The sequence below is a fragment of the Nyctereutes procyonoides genome, unplaced genomic scaffold (genome assembly GCF_905146905.1).
Source record: "Nyctereutes procyonoides isolate TBG_1078 unplaced genomic scaffold, NYPRO_anot_genome, whole genome shotgun sequence".
Lineage (NCBI taxonomy): Eukaryota > Metazoa > Chordata > Mammalia > Carnivora > Canidae > Nyctereutes > Nyctereutes procyonoides.
This window is the reverse complement of record NW_026575020.1, coordinates 2,248,919-2,267,995: the sequence shown is the minus strand read 5'-3', so window position 1 is coordinate 2,267,995 and position 19,077 is coordinate 2,248,919. Positions and strand designations below refer to the sequence as shown.

Below are 19,077 nucleotides of genomic sequence, written 5' to 3'. Positions count from 1 at the left end.
TGTTCCTACGTGGAAGCCAGATGTGTAACGAAACAAGGCTAAGTGAGTCAAGAGGATACAGCTCCCCTCCTCCTCCTCTGTGCCCCTCGCCCTAGACAGAACTCAGCGGGAGGGATCCCCACCAGCCCAGAAGCTGCCACGCCCCAGGAGGTTCAGTTGAGGCTCCAGGACAGGCCGGTCTGCCCCATATCCTTCCTGAAGCCAGGGCGAGGAGTTGGAGTGCTGGGTGCCAGTGTAAGGGCCTGCAGGGTGCTGGGGCCAATCACCTTCTAACTTCCTGAGAGGTAGGGCGCTGGAGGAGGGGTGGAGAATAGGTGGAGACTAGGCATCCGGTTTGCAGGCAGAGGGAAGGGGGAGGGGTACCCAGGAGATGGGGGCCTGGTGGGGGGGACTAGACTCCTGGCATTTGGAGTGGGCAGAGGCATGGCTGCAGGGAGCTTGGGAAGCCGGAATAGAGAGGAAACTGCTAGAGTTTTGTGTTGAACCTGGGGGGAGAGGCGGAGGCACTGCATCTTGGCCTGTGGCTACTTCAGGTAGTGGCTGCTCTCGGCCGTTGGACTGCTGGCTACTTCTCCTGGGACAGGGGATCTCCGCCAGCTCATCCCTGCCTGTCTCCCTGCCCTCCTGGCCCAGACAGTTTTGCTGTCACTTCAGCATCCAGAAAGGCCACAAGAAGGGGAGAGGGCCAGGGTGGCACGAATCTCTGAGACATAGGACCTGCTCTCAGAGCCTAGCTCCTGTCCCCCACACTGCCCATTTGCACCTGTGTGAGTATGTGTACACGTGCCCACAAGGTAACCCCTGGGGGTGGGGACACAATGACGAGAAAGGCAAAGTGGGGACTCCTCCATAAATCACATTCATAATCTTTTTTTTTTTTTTGATCTGGAGTGTGGGGCTCAAACCCACAACCCTGAGGTCAAGAGTTGACTACTCCACTGACTGAGCCAGCCAGGCTCCTCAATTTCATGCATACTCTTTAATAGTCTCATGTAGTCCCATGACTTTGAAGACCATTTACAGGGGGATCCCTGGGTGGCGCAGCGGTTTGGCGCCTGCCTTTGGCCCAGGGCGCGATCCTGGAGACCCGGGATCGGATCCCACGTCGGGCTCCCAGTGCATGGAGCCTGCTTCTCCCTCTGCCTGTGTCTCTGCCTCTCTCTCTCTCACTGTGTGCCTATCATAAATTAAAAAAAAAAAAAATTGAAGACCATTTACATGCCGATGAGCCCCACCAAAGCCTCCAGTATCTCCAACTCCATTGTTTCCCATAAACTGCAGACATACATCCCCAACTCCCTACTTAGTATCTCCTCTTGACACCTAATAAGCTTAATGCGTCCAAGTGCCAAGTCCATTCCAGCCCTCCCATTGCTCCTGCCAGTCCACCCCACTTCAGCATAGGACAACTCCATTCTTTCTGGCTCATCCCTCAACCAATTCATCAGCAAATACCTTCAATCTTCAAAGCATATTTGGAACTCACTCTGGTCTATGCAGGTACCATCACCTCATCTGGATAATTGCAGTAGTTTCCTAACTGGTTTCCCTGATGCCACCCATGCCCAACCAACAGTAAAATTTCTACAGAGCAGCCAGAATGATATTTTTTAAAAATGAAAGTTATTTCATGTCTGTGCTTAAAATACCCCCTGTGGCTAAGTAAAATCTAAGGCTTTTTTGTAAGACCTCCAGCACATTCTTTGATCTGGCCCCCACTTTCTTTCTGACTTTATCTCTCACGACTTCTCATCATCTGATTCAGCCCTACTGGCTTTCTGCCCCAGGACCTTTGAACTGCCTGTTCCTCTGTCCGGTTCACTTTCCCTAATCTGATTCTTCTCTTCTTTTAGATCTTTGCTGTTTCCCTGGACGACCTTGTCTAAAATAGCATTCCCTTCCCTCCACTATAAGCGCCTTGCCTTGTTTTATTTTTCTTCATAGCATTTATCACCACTAGTTGTGTCATTGATTTATTGACTTGTATCTATAAATTTCATCACCCCATCCCAAGATACACAGAAATCTAAGCTCCAGGGTAGGCACTTTGTTTTGTTCACTGTTGTATCCCCTGCACCTAGAACCATTCCTGATCATGGGAGACACTAGATCCACATTTACTGAATAAAAATGACTGTTGGTTCACAACCTGGACAGTTCCCTGGGTGAATTCTGAAACTGGCCCCCATACACAGAGGACAAGGAGAGCCGGGAGAAAGAAGATCACTCCAGATTGGAGGTGGTAGGTTTATTAAGCAAGGGTACTGATATACAAGACTTGTCCTGGGCGGCTGCAAGACAAGTAGATCTCTGCACTTGCCCACCAGAATCTTAAAAGTCTATATAGAGGACTTCAATAGGTTCAGTCACAAATAACGTCCAGATGGTCTCAACAACACATAGCTCTCTCAAGGCTCCCACTGTGGGAATAGTGGGTGTAGTGTATATTCTGACAGAGTAATAGGCGAGAAGCCTACATTTGCTTATGTCCAGTTCGAGTCAACTGACAGTCACATTTTCCTTTTTTTTTTTTTTTATTCATGAGAGACACAGAGAGGGAGAGAGAGAGAGGCAGAGACACAGGCAGAGGGAGAAGCAGGCTCCATGCAGGGAGCCTCCATCCAGGGGTCTCCAGGATCACACCCTGGGCTGAATGCGGCGCTAAACCACTGAGCCACCCGGGCTTCCCGACAGTCACATTTTCCTGATGATCTCCTCCAACAGTGACTCTGTGTGGGACTGTGCTCAGATGGTTCAGACGTTTCCTGAGAGTCTGCAGTTCGTTTCTTCATTTGGGGTCCTCTTTTTAAAAATCCAAACTAGGGACGCCTGGGTGGCTCAGCGGTTGAGCGTCCGCCTTCAGCCCAGGGCATGATCCTGGAGACCCGGGATCAAGTCCCATATCGGGCTCCCTGCAAGGGAACCTGCTTCTCCCTCTGCCTGGGTCTCTGCCTCTCTCTCTGTGCCTCTCATGAATAAATAAAATCTTAAAAAAAAAAAATCCAAACTAAGGGGGCGCCTGGGTGGTACAGTCAGTTAGGCATCTGCCTTTGACTCAGGTCATGATCCCGGGGTCCTGTGATGAAGCCCCATAGGGAGTCTACTTCTCCCTCTACCTCCGTGCTCTCTCTCAAATGCATCTTAAAAAAACAAAAACAGGGGATCCCTGGGTGGCGCAGCGGTTTGGCGCCTGCCTTTGGCCCAGGGCTCGATCCCGGAGACCCGGGATCGAATCCCACATCGGGCTCCCGGGGCATGGAGCCTGCTTCTCCCTCTGCCTATGTCTCTGCCTCTCTCTCTCTCTCTCTCTCTCTCTCTCTCTCTCTCTGTGACTATCATAAATAAATTAAAAAAAAAAAAATTAAAAAAAAAAAAAAAAAAAAAAAAACAAAAAAAAACCAACCCAAACTAAGGTGTTTCCTGCCAAAATCACTGGCCTTGATACTTTTGTGGCTCTATAACTTTTCCAATCCTTGACTCCAGGGGCCAAAGGGCCAATCCAGGCTCTGTGGGGCCGAGGCTTAAACACCTGTGGGACACCTCTTTATTTATGTTTTAAGATTTTAAGTAATCTCTACACCCAGTGTGGGGCTTAAACTTACAACCCTGAGATCAAGAGTCACATGCTCTACTGAGCCAGCCAGGCACCCCTTGGAACACCTTTTTAAGAACACAAAACAAACCCATATAATTATGAAAATGAGCATTTGTTTAGTTTGGGAAAATAAACTGCACATCCCTGGAATCTTGGAAATTGGTTTCCCTCCCTTTTGAGATCTCCGTGGACAAGTGACTTGAAATATCTCCTGATGGCAACCTGGCTTCCTTTCCCCAGGGAGGCTGCCAATTCCAGCCTTTCCAGCCCCATTAGCTTCACGGTGGACCCTTGCCACTAGGTCTCTGTCCCTCCTGCCCTTTTCTCCTGTCTGGAGACCATCCTCTGACGATTCTACTGAGCTTCCATGCAGAGCTCTCCTCTCTCCTTCAAACTGATGCTGGGTGGTGTGGAGCGCCCCACAAAGCCACAAGACCTCTGTCATCACTTCCTTTGTATGTTCCTGGAACATGAGGGCCTCAATGTCCCCAGCTGTTAAATGGGGACTTGGACAGAGCCGTCCTGTGGCCTCCCGGACGGTGCCGGGAGGTCTGCGGGGGCTCTGAGTCTGATTTAAGTGCTATCCCGAGCCCCCCACGTCTGTAACTTATTAAGAGGAAAGTCAGGTGTTAGTTCTGCCTTTGCCTCTGTTTCCTGGGTAACGAAACCATTCCCTTCTCTCGAGTCTAAAGGGCATCCACGAAGCGCTTCCGGGCCCGCCTCGCCCTCCACCGCCCAGGCCCCGGGGGGCGGGGATCAGGAATAAGGTTTGCCCCGCCTGCCCCGCCTCCCAGCTCGGCCCCGCCCCCTCGGCGGGACGCGCCCCTCGCCACACAAAGTCTCGCGAGACCCCGAGGCGAGGGGAGACTTTGGCCTTCTTGTCTTTCCGTAGCTCGGAGGCGCAGCTGCGGAACTGTTTCCGGGTCGCAGCAGGTAAGGCTCCGCGGCGGCGCTAGCGGAACGTAAACCTCTAGGTCACAGTAAGTAGGGAACCGGGGCGAGCCTGAGCGTTTTCCTCTAGGCCCGTGAAGACCCCGGTACGGCCTGGCAGGAGGGCCCGGGATTTCTGCGTCCCCAGCTCTGTGACTCAGGGACCCTTGTCCAGCCTAGCTTCCCCGCCCAGGATTTCGATTCAGTTCAGCGACTTCACCGCAGCGTCTGAGAAATGTGGAAACCGAGGCCAAGCGCCTAGCCCCGAGGCGCCATGTTCCAGGCCCCGTGCCCTCCCCCGGGTTCCTCTGGATCAGCACAGACCCCGTCCCTACGCCAGGTCCCCTCCCTTGGGTCCAAGGCCCAGACTTCAGCCTCAGCTACATAACCCCTCAGTCACCCACGCCCCGTCTCCCTGGCTGTCCGCAGGCCTGGGCAGCATGGCCGTATTCCGGTCGGGCCTCCTGGTGCTGACGACGCCCCTGGCCTCCCTGGCCCCTCGCCTGGCCCCCATCCTGACCTCGGCGGCCCGGCTGGTGAATCACACGCTCTATGTACACCTGCAGCCGGGCATGAGCCTCGGGGGCCCAGCTCAGCCCCAGTCCAGCGTCGTGCAGGCTACGTTTGAGGTCTTGGATTTCATCGCACACCTCTACGCTGGCGCCGACGTCCACAGGCACCTGGACGTCAGAGTCCTGCTGACCAATATCGGAGCCAAGAGCGCCTTTCTCCCTCCCCTGTCCAGCTCAGTCCAGAACCTGGCCCACCCACCGGAAGTGGTGCTGACTGACTTCCAGACCCTGGATGGAAGCCAGTACAACCCGGTCAAGCAACAGCTGGAGCGATATGCCACCAGCTGCTACAGTTGCTGTCCCCAGCTGGCATCGGTGTTGCTGTACCCGGATTATGGGCCTGAAGAGCTGCCCACGGAGCCCCTGGATGTCCTCTTACCCTCCACCATCAGGCCAGCCTCCCCCGTGGCCAGGTCTCCAAAGCAACCAGTGCGTGGCTACCACCGTGGGGCTGTGGGTGGTACCTTTGACCGCCTGCATAATGCCCACAAGGTGTTGCTCAGTGTCGCCTGCGTCCTGGCCCAGGAGCAGCTTGTGGTGGGAGTAGCGGACAAAGACCTGTTGAAGAGTGAGTGAGAGAGACCCTGGAATAGAGCAGGGGAGGAACCCTCAGAACCCCTTAACCTTGCCCCCAGGGTATGACTGAGGAAGAATGGGGACATCTTTTACTTCCCACCCCTCCCAAATGTCACAGTGCCTGGCACTCAGTTAGTGCTGAGGAAATTATGTTAAATGAGTAAGTGTAGCTTTCTCAGTGTGTGGTCTAGTCACTACCCAAATCAGAATTCCCCCACACGTGGAGCCAAGGAGTCTGCACTTTTAAGAAGTTCTTCCAGTGATGAACCCTGGGACTAAATGGATGAGTGGGTTGTAGGTAGTTGGGCCAGAGACACAGCAAGAGGGGACTCCTGTTTGGGTGGTTTTTGGGATTCTCCACCTGACTGTGATGCTCTCTTGCACTGCTAGCTCCCTGGGCACAGGCCAGCCCTTGCCATGACAACTGTGCTTGCTGGCTGCCCCCTCTTCATAGCTCCTCTGACACAGAGCACTTCCCAGCTTGGCCCTTTCTTCTGGCCATCGACCCCCCTCTGGAGATTGGATGCTTAGGGACAGTGTTCCCAAATTTGCCTGCACTTTCCCTCCCCAGTAAAAAGATCTCACTGTTCTTTTGGGCTCCTTCCCCAGGCAAATTGCTCCCTGAGCTGCTCCAACCCTACACAGAACGTGTGGAACATCTGAGTGAGTTCCTGGTGGACATCAAGCCCTCCTTGACTTTTGATATCATCCCCCTGCTGGACCCCTATGGGCCCGCTGGCTCTAATCCCTCCTTGGAGTTCCTGGTGGTCAGCGAGGAGACCTATCGTGGGGGGATGGCCGTCAACCGCTTCCGCCTTGAGAATGTAACCCCTGAGGGAGACTGGCAGAGGGCGTGGATGGGGATGGGCAAGGCCACGTGGGGGGTTGTTGGAAGTACCACGACCCGAGAGGAGGGAAGAGAGGGCTTAGGGTGGTGAGGAAGATGCAAGAAGGAACTGGTTCCCAGTTTGCCCTTGGACGCAGGCTCTATCTCTGGGGCATGTAGGGGAAGGATACAGGGACAGCTCAGGTGTCACTGTCATTCTGTCCCTCCTTCCCTGTCCTCACCCCTCCTCTTTTACCTAGGACCTGGAGGAGCTTGCCTTGTATCAGATCCAGCTGCTGAAGGACCAAAGCCACCAGGACAATGAAGAAGACAAAGTCAGCTCCTCTAGCTTCCGCCAGCGAATGCTGGGAAACCTGCTTCAGCCTCCATATGTATGCCTGCCTTCCCTCTCTCTCCCCTCTTGGGTGGGCTGGAAGTGCTGGAGAGTAAAGACTGAAGAATTCAGTCCCAAGCATGAGTCTGAAGACCCTAGTAACTGGTTCCCTCTTCTCTACCTCCAGAAGAGGCCAGAGCTCCCCACACAGCTCTATGTGATTGGGCTGACAGGCATCAGTGGCTCTGGGAAGAGCTCAGTAGCCCAGCGGCTTAAGGGCTTGGGTGCGTTTATCATCGACAGTGACCATCTGGGCCATCGGGCCTATGCCCCAGGTGGTCCTGCCTATCAGCCTGTTGTGGAAGCCTTTGGAACAGGTAATACCTAGGGAGGGCTGGAAGTGTCCTACTAAAGTGAGGAGATGGCCTGGCCTCCTTGCCTAGTCCTGTGTCTCTGTTGTCCAGATATTCTCCATAAAGATGGCATTATCAACAGGAAGGTCCTAGGCAGCCGGGTGTTTGGGAACAAGGTAAACACACTCCTCTCCAGGGGCTTTTCCGCTGCTTCGAGACCCAGAAGTTGGGACCTAGTGGCCGTCTCTGGTCTGCTCCAGAGTGCGACTTTCCACTCATCTGTTCCCAACTACCTCTTCCTTCAGACTGGCTCCATCTCCAAGGGAAGGTAAACTGCCCGTTTCCTCTGTTTCCCTCTTCAGAAGCAGCTGAAGATACTCACAGATATTATGTGGCCAGTTATCGCAAAGCTAGCTCGAGAGGAGATGGATCAGGCTATGGCTGAGGGTGAGTGGGAGTGATGATGGGAGCAGCCAAGGGGGACATTAAGCAGATTCTCCTGGGAGCTTCCCGACCCTGAGCCAGACCTTCTGCTTTCCTTGGGATTAGGCTTCATTGGCTCTCTGGTAGCAAGCGGTGGTGTGCTGCTAGCAGTGATTGGGGTCTCCCCACAGGAAAACACGTGTGCGTGATTGACGCTGCTATGCTGCTTGAAGCTGGCTGGCAGAACATGGTGCATGAGGTGTGGACCGTTGTCATTCCTGAGACTGAGGTATCTGGACCCCATCTCCCACCACATCCCCACTGCAGACCCTCAGCCTGCTCCGAGCCGGGGGGCTGACATAGGCCTTGTCTGTGTCAAGGCTATACGACGCATTGTGGAAAGGGATGGCCTGAGTGAGGCTGCAGCTCAGAGTCGGTTGCAGAGCCAGATGAGTGGGCAGCAGCTTGTGGACCAGAGCCACGTGGTGCTGAGCACTTTATGGGAACCGCATGTCACCCAGCGCCAGGTGGGTGCCAAGGGAAGGGCTGGGTTGTGGGGAGGAAGTCTCCAGTGGGTGCCTGCCTGACCCTGTCTTCTTCTTCTTCAAACATTCCGACGGCTCACAGGTGGAGAAAGCCTGGACTCTCCTGCAGAAGCGCATCCCCCAGACGCCGTAAGGTCCATGGCTGACATCAAGTTCTCTGTGGGGCCAAAGTGGCCCCTGGAGCTGCCAAGAGATTCAGCGGTGAGGAGGAATGGGCGCTACAGTGCTCCTCCTAGCTTGGGCCTAGAGGGCTGAGCCAAACCGAGGAGGGCAGGGCAGGACCTGATGGAGACGCAAAGCCTACCCGGCTTGCTGGGGTTTGGCCATCACTGCGGATGTGGCTCATGGGGGAGCAGGCCCCTCTGGCACTGGTGCCTACCCTTGCCCACCGTGTCTGTTGTACCTGCGGCTTCCTGCGGCCAGGGCAAACACTGAACTTGTAACAGAATTAAAGGTGAATGTTGCCAGGTGCCGCGTGTATGGTGTCTGCCTCTGTCCCGAGGTCTCTGGAGGCGGCGGTTAAGAGCACGGGTTTCGAAGCTAGCCAGATCGAGGTCAGCCTGGGCCCTTTCACTGACTGTTTTGGGAGAAGCTACAGACCTTCTGGTTCCCCGGTTTTCCTATCTGTAAAGTAGCTTGGCCAACAGGCTCTCTGAAAGCGTTTCTCCCGCTGGTCTCCTGCCAGACGCCTGGCTGCTTGTCGGAGGACCGGCCTTCGCTAAGCGAGGCGGGGCCTCTGCCCTCACGGAGCCGGCAGCCCGGCGGGGTCGGCCCAGGTGGCCCGGCCGCCGCCAGGGCCCGCACAGCGCGTGCACGCAACTATGCGACACTGGATGAGCCTTTTGAGGGGACCGCATTTTACAGAATGTGCCTCACGTTGCGGCAGGAGGGACGCCGACCCCGAGGGAGCGCAGGGACGAACTCCGTGTCCGCTCCGGCGCCAGCGTCCCCTGCCCGCTGTCCGAGTCTCTGGGCCGCGCATGCGCGGCCCTCGCCCCGCCCTCCGCCTCTCGTCCCGGGTTGGTGGGTTCGGGTCACATGGGTGCGCCTCGCCTCTTCCTCGCGACAGGGGGCTCGCCCGCGGGCTGGTTTCCGGTTCGGTGGGTCGGAGATGACGGAGCCGGGCGCCTCTCCGGACGACCCCTGGGTCAAGGCAAGCCCCGCGGGCGCGCACGCCGGCGAGGGGAGGGCGGGTCGGGCTCGTGCACGTGGGGGGGCCGGAAGACGAGGGGATTCCTTGCAGTCCCCAAAGGTCCCCCCGCCCTTCGGGCCCCGGGGCTGCAGAGAAGACAGCTCTCACCCCGCGCGTGCCAAGGTGGGGAGACAAGTGACGCGTGTGTGCACGAGTGTGAGGGGACGGGGTTTGGGGGCTGGGAGGTGCTGGAGCGGGGTGGGGGCGGACGGGACCCTGCGGAGGGGCGGCGCTCCCAAGGCCTATCGGCTGTTGGCTCGCGGGGCAGTCTTGCAACCGCCTGTGCACCCCAGAGGTCTGTGTGTGTGTGTCTGTGTGGACACGTGTGGACGCGCGCGCGCATCCTGCAATTGCCTGCGCACCCTGTGGGGGTGGGGCGGGTCTGGGGGGGGGGATGTGCGCGCACGCAGGGGAAGGAGGCGCGGTCTCAGGCCGGGGGTCTGATGAGCGTCTCCTTTGCTTGGTGACGCAGGTGGAATATGCCTACAGCGATAACAGCCTGGACCCCGGTGAGTGTCTCCTCCACCGTCTCCAGCTCCCTGATGACACTCCCGCCACAGCCCTATAGATTCCCCTGCTCTTGCCAGCCACACCTGAGCACAGTCCACTGTCCCCGAGGCGAGTTCCTGCCCTGAGACAGTGAGGGAGGAGCCCTGGCAGGACAGGGGCAGGAAGCATAAAGGGACACCTAGTTCCCTCTGCTCTGAAGCGGGGAAGTGATGACAATAGTGACAGCTAGCCACCCTCACCCTCATTGTGCCCAGATGCCATCTTGTGAACCAGTGGTATCATTGCAGGCCCACGGAGCAGTGTGGACACCAGGGACAGGAGCATTGCAGCATGGCACAACAGGAAGTGGTGACCCAGTATGGGTGGCTTTGGGGTTGAAAGGGAAAGGTCAGCATTTAAGGATCCGGAAGCCATTGTACCCACAGGTGTCTAAGGATGTAATGGTGTTCCTCTGCCCTACCCCTTAGTGATCGGGACCTCTCTTTTCCAGGGCTTTTTGTAGAAAATACCCGAAAGGGGAGTGTAGTGTCCAGAGCTAATAGCATCGGTTCCACCAGTGCCTCTTCCGTCCCTAATACAGGTAGGCAGCCACATGCCCCTACCTGGGGGGCCCCAGATATACCATCATTTTAGTATATTTCCTAGACAGGAAGCTCCAGTCATCCACATGGGGGTGCTGGAGGCCTAGTGTTAGACATAGGGTCTCCCTGTCTTTTACCTCATTTAGGACCTTAGGTTCTTCTATCCATTTGCTGTCTCTGGGCACCGGTTTTTTCTTTCTGCTGGGCCCCACTGGGCCTCAAAATGACCTCTTCTGCCCCCAACTTTGAGCGTAGATGACGAGGACAGTGATTACCACCAGGAGTCCTACAAGGAATCCTACAAGGACCGACGGCGGCGAGCACATACTCAGGCTGAGCAGAAGAGGAGGGACGCCATCAAGGTGACTAGGAGGCCTGTGGCTCCACCAGTGCAGGAGGGCCCTACAGGCTTCAGGTCCCCTCTGCCCCGACCTCATCAGACAGCCCCAAGCATCTGGGGTGGGGGGTAGCTGATCTAGTCCCTTGACATGACCACTACCCTCCTTCCAGCACCCCAGCCCCTTTGTGAACATGGAGTTCACAGTTTGCAGGAAGAAAGCTTTGTGCCCATTTGCCTTAATTCCTCAGAGTTAAGGAAGCCTGGTCTCCCCTCCTGTCTCCACAGAGAGGCTATGATGACCTTCAGACCATCGTCCCCACCTGTCAGCAGCAGGACTTCTCCATTGGCTCCCAAAAGCTCAGCAAAGCCATTGTCCTACAGAAGAGTATGGCCAGGGAGCGCACTTGGGAGTGGTTGGGGCCGGTGGGGCTGTGCAAAGGCCAGAGCCTTGTACCTACTCTTGGCCTGGCCCCGGTGGGGTGGTGGTTATGAGAGAGTTGGAGCATGGGGGGAGGTGGGGAAATAAAGGACAAAGTCTTGTCCTTCCGGTTGACACTTGTGTGTCCACCCCAGCCATTGACTACATCCAGTTTTTGCACAAGGAGAAGAAAAAGCAGGAGGAGGAGGTTTCCATGCTACGCAAGGATGTCACGGCCCTAAAGATCATGAAAGTGTAAGGGGGCTGCTGAGCTGGGGGAGCCAGGGCTTCTGAGGGGACCCAGGCTGACTTCAGTTCATACCTTCCTCTCGTTCAAAGGCCACATCAGATAATACAGGATAGATAATACTCTCACTCTCTTAGGTGGCCACTTAAGGCGGGACTCTGTACCCCAGCCGTCCCTGACACACAGCAGATCCTCCAAGTGCCTGTGGGATTCATTCACGGAGGGCAGGGTGGAGAGAGGTCACCAATTCTGTCCCTGCAGCAGTATCTAGCTGGGGCTGGATACAACCCCGTGGCTCTCCGGGAGCCTCTTCCTGGGGGAGGACCTGGAGTACCTGAGCCCTGTTCTGCTTGCTTTCAGGAACTACGAGCAGATTGTGAAGGCACACCAGGACAACCCCCACGAAGGGGAAGACCAGGTCTCTGACCAGGTCAAGTTCAATGTGTTTCAAGGCATCATGGACTCCCTGTTCCAGTCCTTCAATGCCTCTATCTCCGTGGCCAGCTTCCAGGAGCTGTCAGCTTGTGTCTTCAGCTGGATCGAGGAGCACTGTAAGCCTCAGGTACGGGCTAGCAGGGGTCGTGGGGTGGGGGTCTTCTACCCTCCTCCAGGCACAGTGGCCCAGGTCATGATTTGTTCAGCAGGAAGGCATCAGCTTTTAGGTTTCTTGGGGGTGTCTCCCTTTTTTGCATCCTGGCCCAGGCTTTCCTGTTAAGGTTTTTTGTTTTTTAAGATTTTATTTTTTCCTGAGAGAGACAGAGAAAGGCAGAGACACAGGCAGAGGGAGAAGCAGGCTCCATGCAGGGAGCCTGATGCGGGACTTGATCCGGGGACTCCAGGATCATGTCCTGAGCTGAAGGCAGACGCTCAACTGCTGAGCCCCCGGGGTGTCCCTCCTGTTAAGGTTTTGTTTGGCGAGACTGAGCTGGCCCCTACTCCGGCAAGCCTAGCTCTGGCCTTTCTCAGCCCACGTTATGGCTGCCAAGTGCACAGGCCCTCATCATGGCAGCAGACTCACTTGGCTTGTTTGGAAAGATTCCTGGCTGCCACCCCAAGGCCCACTGAAATAGTTTGCCTTGGGGTCTGTCAATTATCTGTAGTAGGGCAGTGTGTTCATGCTGTTGCACTGAGCCTTCTGCTTCTGAGGCCTGGTTGCCTTCTCTGAGGCTTGACTTGCATCTGAGAGTCTGACTTTTTCGTTTCCTGACATTTTCTGTAAACAACTTAAGCATACTGCAACAATCAGCGAATTTCGCACTGAACACTCATGTGCCCACCACTTAAATGCTGCCATTCCCATTTCTATTTGCTTTTCCCCATAGCTATCCATGCCTCCATCCCTTTTCCCCTGCTGTCATGGGACATTTCAGAGTAAACTGTAGACAGCAGTGCGGCCCAGGGGTTCTTTTCTGGCACACCTTGTGTAGGCATAGGTCACTTAGCTGGTGCTATGTCCTCACCTGAGCATCACATGTCTCCCTCTGCTGCCCCACCAGACCCTGCGGGAGATTGTGATTGGTGTTCTGCACCAGCTGAAGAACCAGCTGTACTGACCTGGCTCCTAGAACCTGCAGAAGAGCCAACAAGAGGCCTGAGTCTCCTACTTGGCCACAGAGCTACCGGGCTTATGAGATTGGACTGTGATACTGCACACTGGTCCACTGGTTCTCGGTGTTTGGTTCCCCAGCACCCCCTCATCTTCAGCGGGGCTAGGGTATTTGTTTTATGAAAACTTTAATTTATTATATTGACCACAAAACTGAAGCCTGCTATCTTTCCCTCTCTCCATAAGAGTCCTTGGGATGGGGGATCTGCTCTGGGGACCCTCCAAGAGCTCCTGGCCTCTCCCCTTCTAAGCCTCAGATTTTTGCTCCTATCTACACATATCTGGAAGCCACTGTTTGCATTTGGTTTGGTCTCTTGGCCCACATTTAGCTATTTTGGCAGTAGTTGGACAGGAAAGGAGCACAAGGAAATATTCCCACAGTTATGAAGTGTGACAGCTGCCTGGTTGGCCCAAGGTGGGACCAGGGCTCTTCTGGCTGGCTCCAGGCAGGGCTGCCGGGATCCTGCCCTCACCTGCTACTCCATCGCCTCTCCTTCTTCCCCTACTGTGGGTACTAGAGGGAAGTGGCCTCCCTGTGTGCCCCTGCTCCTTCTCCCCCCATAGGCAAACTGAGCACAGCACAGAGAAGTCAAGCGTAACAGCACTACGTATTACAAGGTTTGTTTTTTTTTTATTATTATTATTTTCTAAACACCAACAGTGCAATTTTATTAAAGTTACAATTTTGGAAAATGAACTGGGCCTCAAAACCATTCCCGGCCTTCCTGTCAAGTATATCTGGGTCTGTGCCATCTCCGGGCTGCCTGTATTTCTCCCAGGACTTGGGGCTGGGTTGTGAAGGGTTGGAGACGTTATTTAAAGGCCTCCTTGGGTACAGAGCCCGGGGAATTCTTGTCGAAGGCCTTGGGCTCCGTGTACACTGGCCCCTCTCTACCCTGTAGCCTTCCTCAGGGTTGTTATATGGGAGGTTCGGTTATCCAGGAAATTAAGTATTTTTATATCAAATTATAATAAATATTGCCAATGCTTTCCTTTAGCGTTGTTCCAAGTTTGAGCACTAAGTTCAAGCAACTGGAATGTGGACGATAAAATGAGTGTGACTGTCTGTCTGTTGTGGGCTCGCTCACTTCCTGGGCCCGATACTCTGCTCAAGTCCCTGTCCCATCTGCTTTGCCCAAAGGCAGAAGGAACAAAACAAAAGAGCCGACCTGAAGGAGGCAGCCAGTCCAGGACATTCTTTCCATCCCCCTGTCTTGCCAGAGGACCCCTCAAGGGTCTGGGAGCTTCACATTGTAATCTTCATCTGTCTCTATCCCAACTTCCTCCTGGGGCAGGGAGACAAGTGAATGAGCCCTCCTTGGAGAGCACCCAGGGGAGCAAGGACAGGAGGGAGAACCACTTACAAAGAACTGCTTCTTGCTCTTGGGGTAGCCTTCCAGAATTGCATCAGATAGCTCTGTTGCCTGACAAGAAACAAAACCACCCCTTTTTAGGTGGGAGCACCGCCTGGCAGGTCCATGCTGTTGGGCTGCAGTTTCTCTGGTGGCTGTAATACTTACCATCCTCTTCCGCTTTCTCCATTCCTTGCAGTACTTCTGCCTCTCTCTGTACACCTGCACAGGGAAACAGCTGCCTCTAGCCCCCTCAGCCCACAGCAACTGCTGGGGGCAAGGTGTCTCCTCACTCCTTCCGGACTCCCCACTTCTAACCTCCCTCCCAACTCACCTGTTCTTTCTCCTCTGGAGTCACGTGGTTGGAGGCTGCTTTGATGTTCTTCAGTCTCTCTCTGTAGGCAGCACATTCCTTCTTCAACTCCTGGATCTCCTTCTGCATCTCCGGTGTGGTCAGGGCACTAGTTAGCTCCTTCAGCTCTGAAACCAAACCATATCTCTCTGGGGTCACCACCTGCCCCTGAGGATGGGGCTTTGTCTTTAACAGTGGGCGCCCCCTGCAGTAGGAGACTGGCCCCCTACCTCGTTCTAGGTTCTATACACAGGGTCCAGAATGAGTTCCATATTCTGGAAATGCTCAGTAGAGATTATAGCTTATCAAATTACTGGTTTATTCTAGTTTTTGTTCCTCTTCCATCTAGAAGCAGTGGTAAAGTGAGGCTGAACAATCCATTCCCTGTAGCCAGTTAAAGAAGTGGGCACAGAGGGAGTGTGGGCACAGGATGCTGATAACGTTAGGGAGAGCAAATGCATGTCTTGCCCATTTATATTCAAAAGCCATTAGCTGTTCTAGATTTAATAGAATGCCCAGGGCAGCCCAGCAGAGAGACAGATTCACTGTTGCAAGACAACACTGCAGTCAGCAAACCATTTACCTAGTAATTCCAGACCTCCAGACTGACCCTGACCCTAGGAGCACCTTTGGGGGCTGCCCGGTCCTACCAGCCTCCATGTGGCGGCAGCTCTGCTGTAAGCTCTGCACCTTAGCGGTCAGGGCCACAATTTTGGCATCCAAGCCCTGGAGGTCGGCGTCACTCACAGTGGCAAACTGGTCCTGCCAGAGATGAGAGGGAAAACAGAAGGGGGCTGATGTGAGGCACAAGGAGGAGGCGGGCCGGGGGGTGTGGGGCAGCATCACATGCATGCAAGACTGTGGGGCTCCCCAACCCTCCAGAGGGCCTGGGAGAACAGTGGGAGGGTCCTTGTGAGAAACCATTCAGTTTAGTACTGACTGCAATGAACAAGGTATAAACAGAAAGTTAAGACCTGATGCTTTTCTTCAAGGGGCTTCTAGGCTGGCAGGATGCTGAACAGAGCAGAGATCTCACTTTAGTGGTAAAAGCACTCACTGGGCTAAAGGAGTAAAAGGACAGTCTTCCCCAGGTAGTGATACCTAAACTACACACATTCCACAACAGGAAGAACCAGGACAGGTAAAGGGGCGGGGTGGGTACTATTCAAGGGACTCCAGTATGAGTCTGAGGAGCCTGTCCCATGAGAGAATAGCTGCTACCAAGGACAGTGGGGGGCTGGCTGGTGGTGACGAGGAGCTGGTGAGGAGGAACAGGAATGCCAGCCTGGGCAGTGTGGCCTCTACATTAAGGCGAGGCAGACCTTTAGAGCAGCAGACAGCAAACTATAGTCTGCGTGCCAAATCCTGCCAGAGACAGGGTTTTGAAAACAAAAATTTTTTGGAGCATAGCCATGCTCCCTCTACGTACTGTCTGGGGCTGCTTTTGCTCTATAGTGGTGGGAGTGATCAGGACAATTGCAAAGCTGAGACAAGAGACCATCGGGCCTGCAAAGCACAAAAAGATCAACGGTCTGGTCCTTTATAGAATAAAATCTGCACAATTCTCCCTTAGGAAATCTTCATGAGAGTAATAACACAATGAAACCTATTTTAGCAAAATTAGCCTTGATGGTGGTTTGGTTCAGTTAAACTACTATTCGGTGTCTACTGGGTGTTAGATACTGGGGTGAGGGCGCCTGGGTGGCTCAGTGGTTGTGTCTGCCTTTGTTCCCAGAGTCCCGGGATCGAGTCCCACATCAGGCTCCCTGCATGGAACCTGCTTCTCCCTCTGCCTGTGTCTCTGCCTCTCTGTGTCTCTCATGAATAAATAAAGTCATTAAAAAAAATAAAGACAACTGAAGATACCTTTTTAAAAAAATAGATACTGGGGTGAGAGGGTGCTGCACAAAGGAATATGAATGAGAAGTGGGGTCTTCCCTAGAAGAGCTGCAGTCAAGACAACCACAATACAGCAGCCCTCAAAGAGGTAAGCGCTTGGAGAAGAGGCGATTAGAGAATTCAGAGAAGGTCTCTGGAGGTGATGTCTGAGGGAAATCCTGAAGGATGAGTAGGAGTTAGATGAGCAAAGAGGCAGAAGAGGAAGAAGGGTCTTTAACGCAGGCAGAGGAAGGGCACAGGAGTACAACACATCTAAATGGTCTAGTACTGGCGAATGGACATAGACGGGACAGGTGAGGCAGGCGGCAGCCTGGGACCGAGTCCCCAAGTACCTGTCCCTTGTTCTAGGGAGCGCTAGAGTTTGAAGCAGGAGAATGGCACCAGATCTGCACTTACACAGACCTTTCTGGCTGCGGTGTTTAAGGTGATTGAGGAGGCCAGCAGATGTTGGGGAGGGGTATCACCAGAGATGAGGAGGACCTGGGCTTGAGCAGCAAGGACAGGTGGAACGGAGAGGGTGGACACAAGAAGGGGGGAACCAACTGGACCTGATGGCTGATGAGGATCTGAGGTCAGAGTGACTCCCCAGTCTCTGGGTTGGGGCAAGAGTGACTCCGCGGAGGGAGAAGCAGGTAAGGGAAGCCCATTTAGGGGAGGTAAAGCATTCTGCATTAATGGTATTGACTTAGAAAGGCCTGGAAGGCGTCCAGGTGGTGGTCTGGCCCAGAGATACAAAATTAGCATTACCTGTGTTGGGAGTGAGGGGTGGGGACAGAAGGCCAATCATCTGGCAGATGGCAGATCTAATCTAGAGGACCAGGAAAAAGTCACTTCCAAGCGGGAATGGATCTTGGCAGCAATCCAGCATCTGTCATCTATCATATCCCAATCTGGAAGTCTCATCACATCTGGATCACAGCGAAGGGAGTACCCACTTTGATTTAAAGGGTACCTGGGGCCCTTTTCATGGCACGAGTCAGTCAGTGACTTCCGTGAGGTGCCTCAAACTCTCCCAGAGAGAGTTCATTCTAGAGAAGGCCATTGACCTCATGTCGGGGTCTGACACGGGCACGGGTTTCCCTCACCTGGTCTGCAAAATAGATCTTCTGCTTGCCGTACATCTTCTCTTTGATTTTGCCTTGTTGGGCCAGCTGCTCCAGCGCCTTCACCACCGCCTGGCAGAGGGGAGGGGCCGGGCCATCAGAGGAAAGACTTGCGGGCCGGCGCAGCGGGGGGCATCTCAGCCCGAGACCAGGGAGCGCCAGACACGCTTTAGGTAGGAAGCCCGAGGCTGAAATGGCAGCCTCGAGGGGGCAGCACCCCAGGTGGGTTCGAGGGGCCCCAAGGGGAGGACTCCCAGGGGACGCTCCTCACCGCCTTGCCCAGGCCGTGTTCCCGCTGCAAGTTCCCGAACACGTCCTGCGCGCTGTAGGGCCGGTTCTGCTCCTGCAGGTACCTCAGGAGGATCCCGGGGGCTACGAGGAGACGGGCCAGGGGCGGGGCTCACTCAGCCGACCCCCCGCCCGCACCCCCGCCCGGGCCTTCCCCGCGCCCACGGTCCCGTTTACCTCCCGCCGCAGCCTCTGCCCGGCCTTTACTCATGGCCTTTTCCCGCCGCCAACTCGGAAAGCCGGACGTTGCAGTTGCTCCGGGCAACAGCTGCTTCCGGCGCCGAGAGGGGCGGGCCGAGGGGCGGCGGGCGGAAGGGGAAGTCTTCGCGAAGCACAAAGCGACCTTTCTCGGGATCCGTAGTTCAGTTCGGAGCCGAGCGCCCACCGCGAGGTTTCGGGGCGGGGGGGTCTCCGCCGCGGGGGCGGGGCGCTCTCTCCCTCTCTCCCTCCCCCTCGGGGCGCAGGCCGTAGTAAATCACTCCTTGAAGTTCCGAAACCCACTTCCAGCGGCGGCTGAGCTCTCGTGACCGTGAGCTGGGTCGGGGTTCCAAGGAAGCTTAGGACCCAGCTCCCGCTGGACTAGCGACTTGCCCAAGGTCATAGGGTCAGTTACCCACAGGGACGAGTCGTGTCCCACGGCCCAATGCTCTTGTCGCCGGTCAGTCTCATATTCGTAAGACAGGAACAAGAAGTACTAGTAGGGTGTTTGGGGGGACCCGAGAAGCCTTAAGCCCTCAAAGGAGTCTTGTGCCACCCTTATTTGCCGGTTACCGAGCCTCGCACATAGGGGGCGCTCAACATGTGCTGCGGTTTGGACGCCAAGGAAAGGCAGGGTTGGGAGGGGGCTACTGTTAAGCCGCAAAACTTGTAGAAAAGTTTCCTGTTGGCCAAGTCAATCTTATGGCAACACCTGGCAGGTGTTTTCCACTCCTGCCCACAGTGGCCAATGGGACAAAGCCTGAAATAAGTGTTTCTAGTTTCTGAGGTCAGCTGAAGGCCAAAGAGCAGCTGTCCCTGCAGCTCAATCCAAAGGAG

General features: G+C 55.0%; 3 protein-coding genes across 9 annotated transcripts; 2 read left to right on the top strand and 1 right to left on the bottom strand.

The window, feature by feature from the left end:
• Positions 1-4,338: 4,338 nt before the first annotated feature.
• On the top strand, positions 4,339-8,624 carry COASY (Coenzyme A synthase). 2 transcript variants are annotated; one of them, XM_055329805.1, is made up of 10 exons: positions 4,339-4,528; positions 4,955-5,665; positions 6,283-6,497; positions 6,760-6,891; positions 7,021-7,210; positions 7,298-7,362; positions 7,549-7,633; positions 7,801-7,898; positions 7,990-8,136; positions 8,237-8,624. In XM_055329805.1, the coding sequence occupies exons 2-10, from the start codon at positions 4,966-4,968 to the stop codon at positions 8,285-8,287; spliced, it is 1,683 nt and encodes a 560-aa protein (XP_055185780.1). In that variant the 5' UTR covers positions 4,339-4,528; positions 4,955-4,965; the 3' UTR covers positions 8,288-8,624. The 2 variants fall into 2 exon arrangements, with proteins under 2 accessions (XP_055185780.1, XP_055185788.1); XM_055329813.1 differs by lacking the exon at positions 4,339-4,528 and adding an exon at positions 4,552-4,575.
• Positions 8,625-9,143: 519 nt separating this feature from the next.
• MLX (MAX dimerization protein MLX) lies at positions 9,144-14,045 on the top strand. Of its 3 annotated transcripts, none has more exons than XM_055329879.1 (8): positions 9,144-9,307; positions 9,819-9,964; positions 10,347-10,436; positions 10,693-10,799; positions 11,063-11,162; positions 11,351-11,450; positions 11,803-12,004; positions 12,939-14,045. In XM_055329879.1, the coding sequence occupies exons 2-8, from the start codon at positions 9,826-9,828 to the stop codon at positions 12,993-12,995; spliced, it is 795 nt and encodes a 264-aa protein (XP_055185854.1). In that variant the 5' UTR covers positions 9,144-9,307; positions 9,819-9,825; the 3' UTR covers positions 12,996-14,045. The 3 variants fall into 3 exon arrangements, with proteins under 3 accessions (XP_055185854.1, XP_055185849.1, XP_055185840.1); XM_055329865.1 differs by having other exon boundaries at positions 9,165-9,307; positions 9,819-9,855; XM_055329874.1 differs by lacking the exon at positions 10,347-10,436 and having other exon boundaries at positions 9,164-9,307; positions 9,819-9,855.
• A 110-nt stretch (positions 14,046-14,155) lies between these two features.
• Positions 14,156-18,298, bottom strand: PSMC3IP (PSMC3 interacting protein). Of its 4 annotated transcripts, XM_055329930.1 has the most exons (8): positions 18,220-18,298; positions 18,026-18,126; positions 17,737-17,826; positions 15,403-15,514; positions 14,735-14,880; positions 14,569-14,622; positions 14,413-14,472; positions 14,156-14,334 (listed from the first exon to the last, which is right to left on the bottom strand). In XM_055329930.1, the coding sequence occupies exons 1-8, from the start codon at positions 18,251-18,253 to the stop codon at positions 14,278-14,280; spliced, it is 654 nt and encodes a 217-aa protein (XP_055185905.1). In that variant the 5' UTR covers positions 18,254-18,298; the 3' UTR covers positions 14,156-14,277. The 4 variants fall into 4 exon arrangements, with proteins under 4 accessions (XP_055185905.1, XP_055185888.1, XP_055185896.1 ...); XM_055329913.1 differs by having other exon boundaries at positions 14,413-14,622; XM_055329921.1 differs by having other exon boundaries at positions 14,156-14,472.
• Between the last annotated feature and the right edge of the window lie 779 nt (positions 18,299-19,077).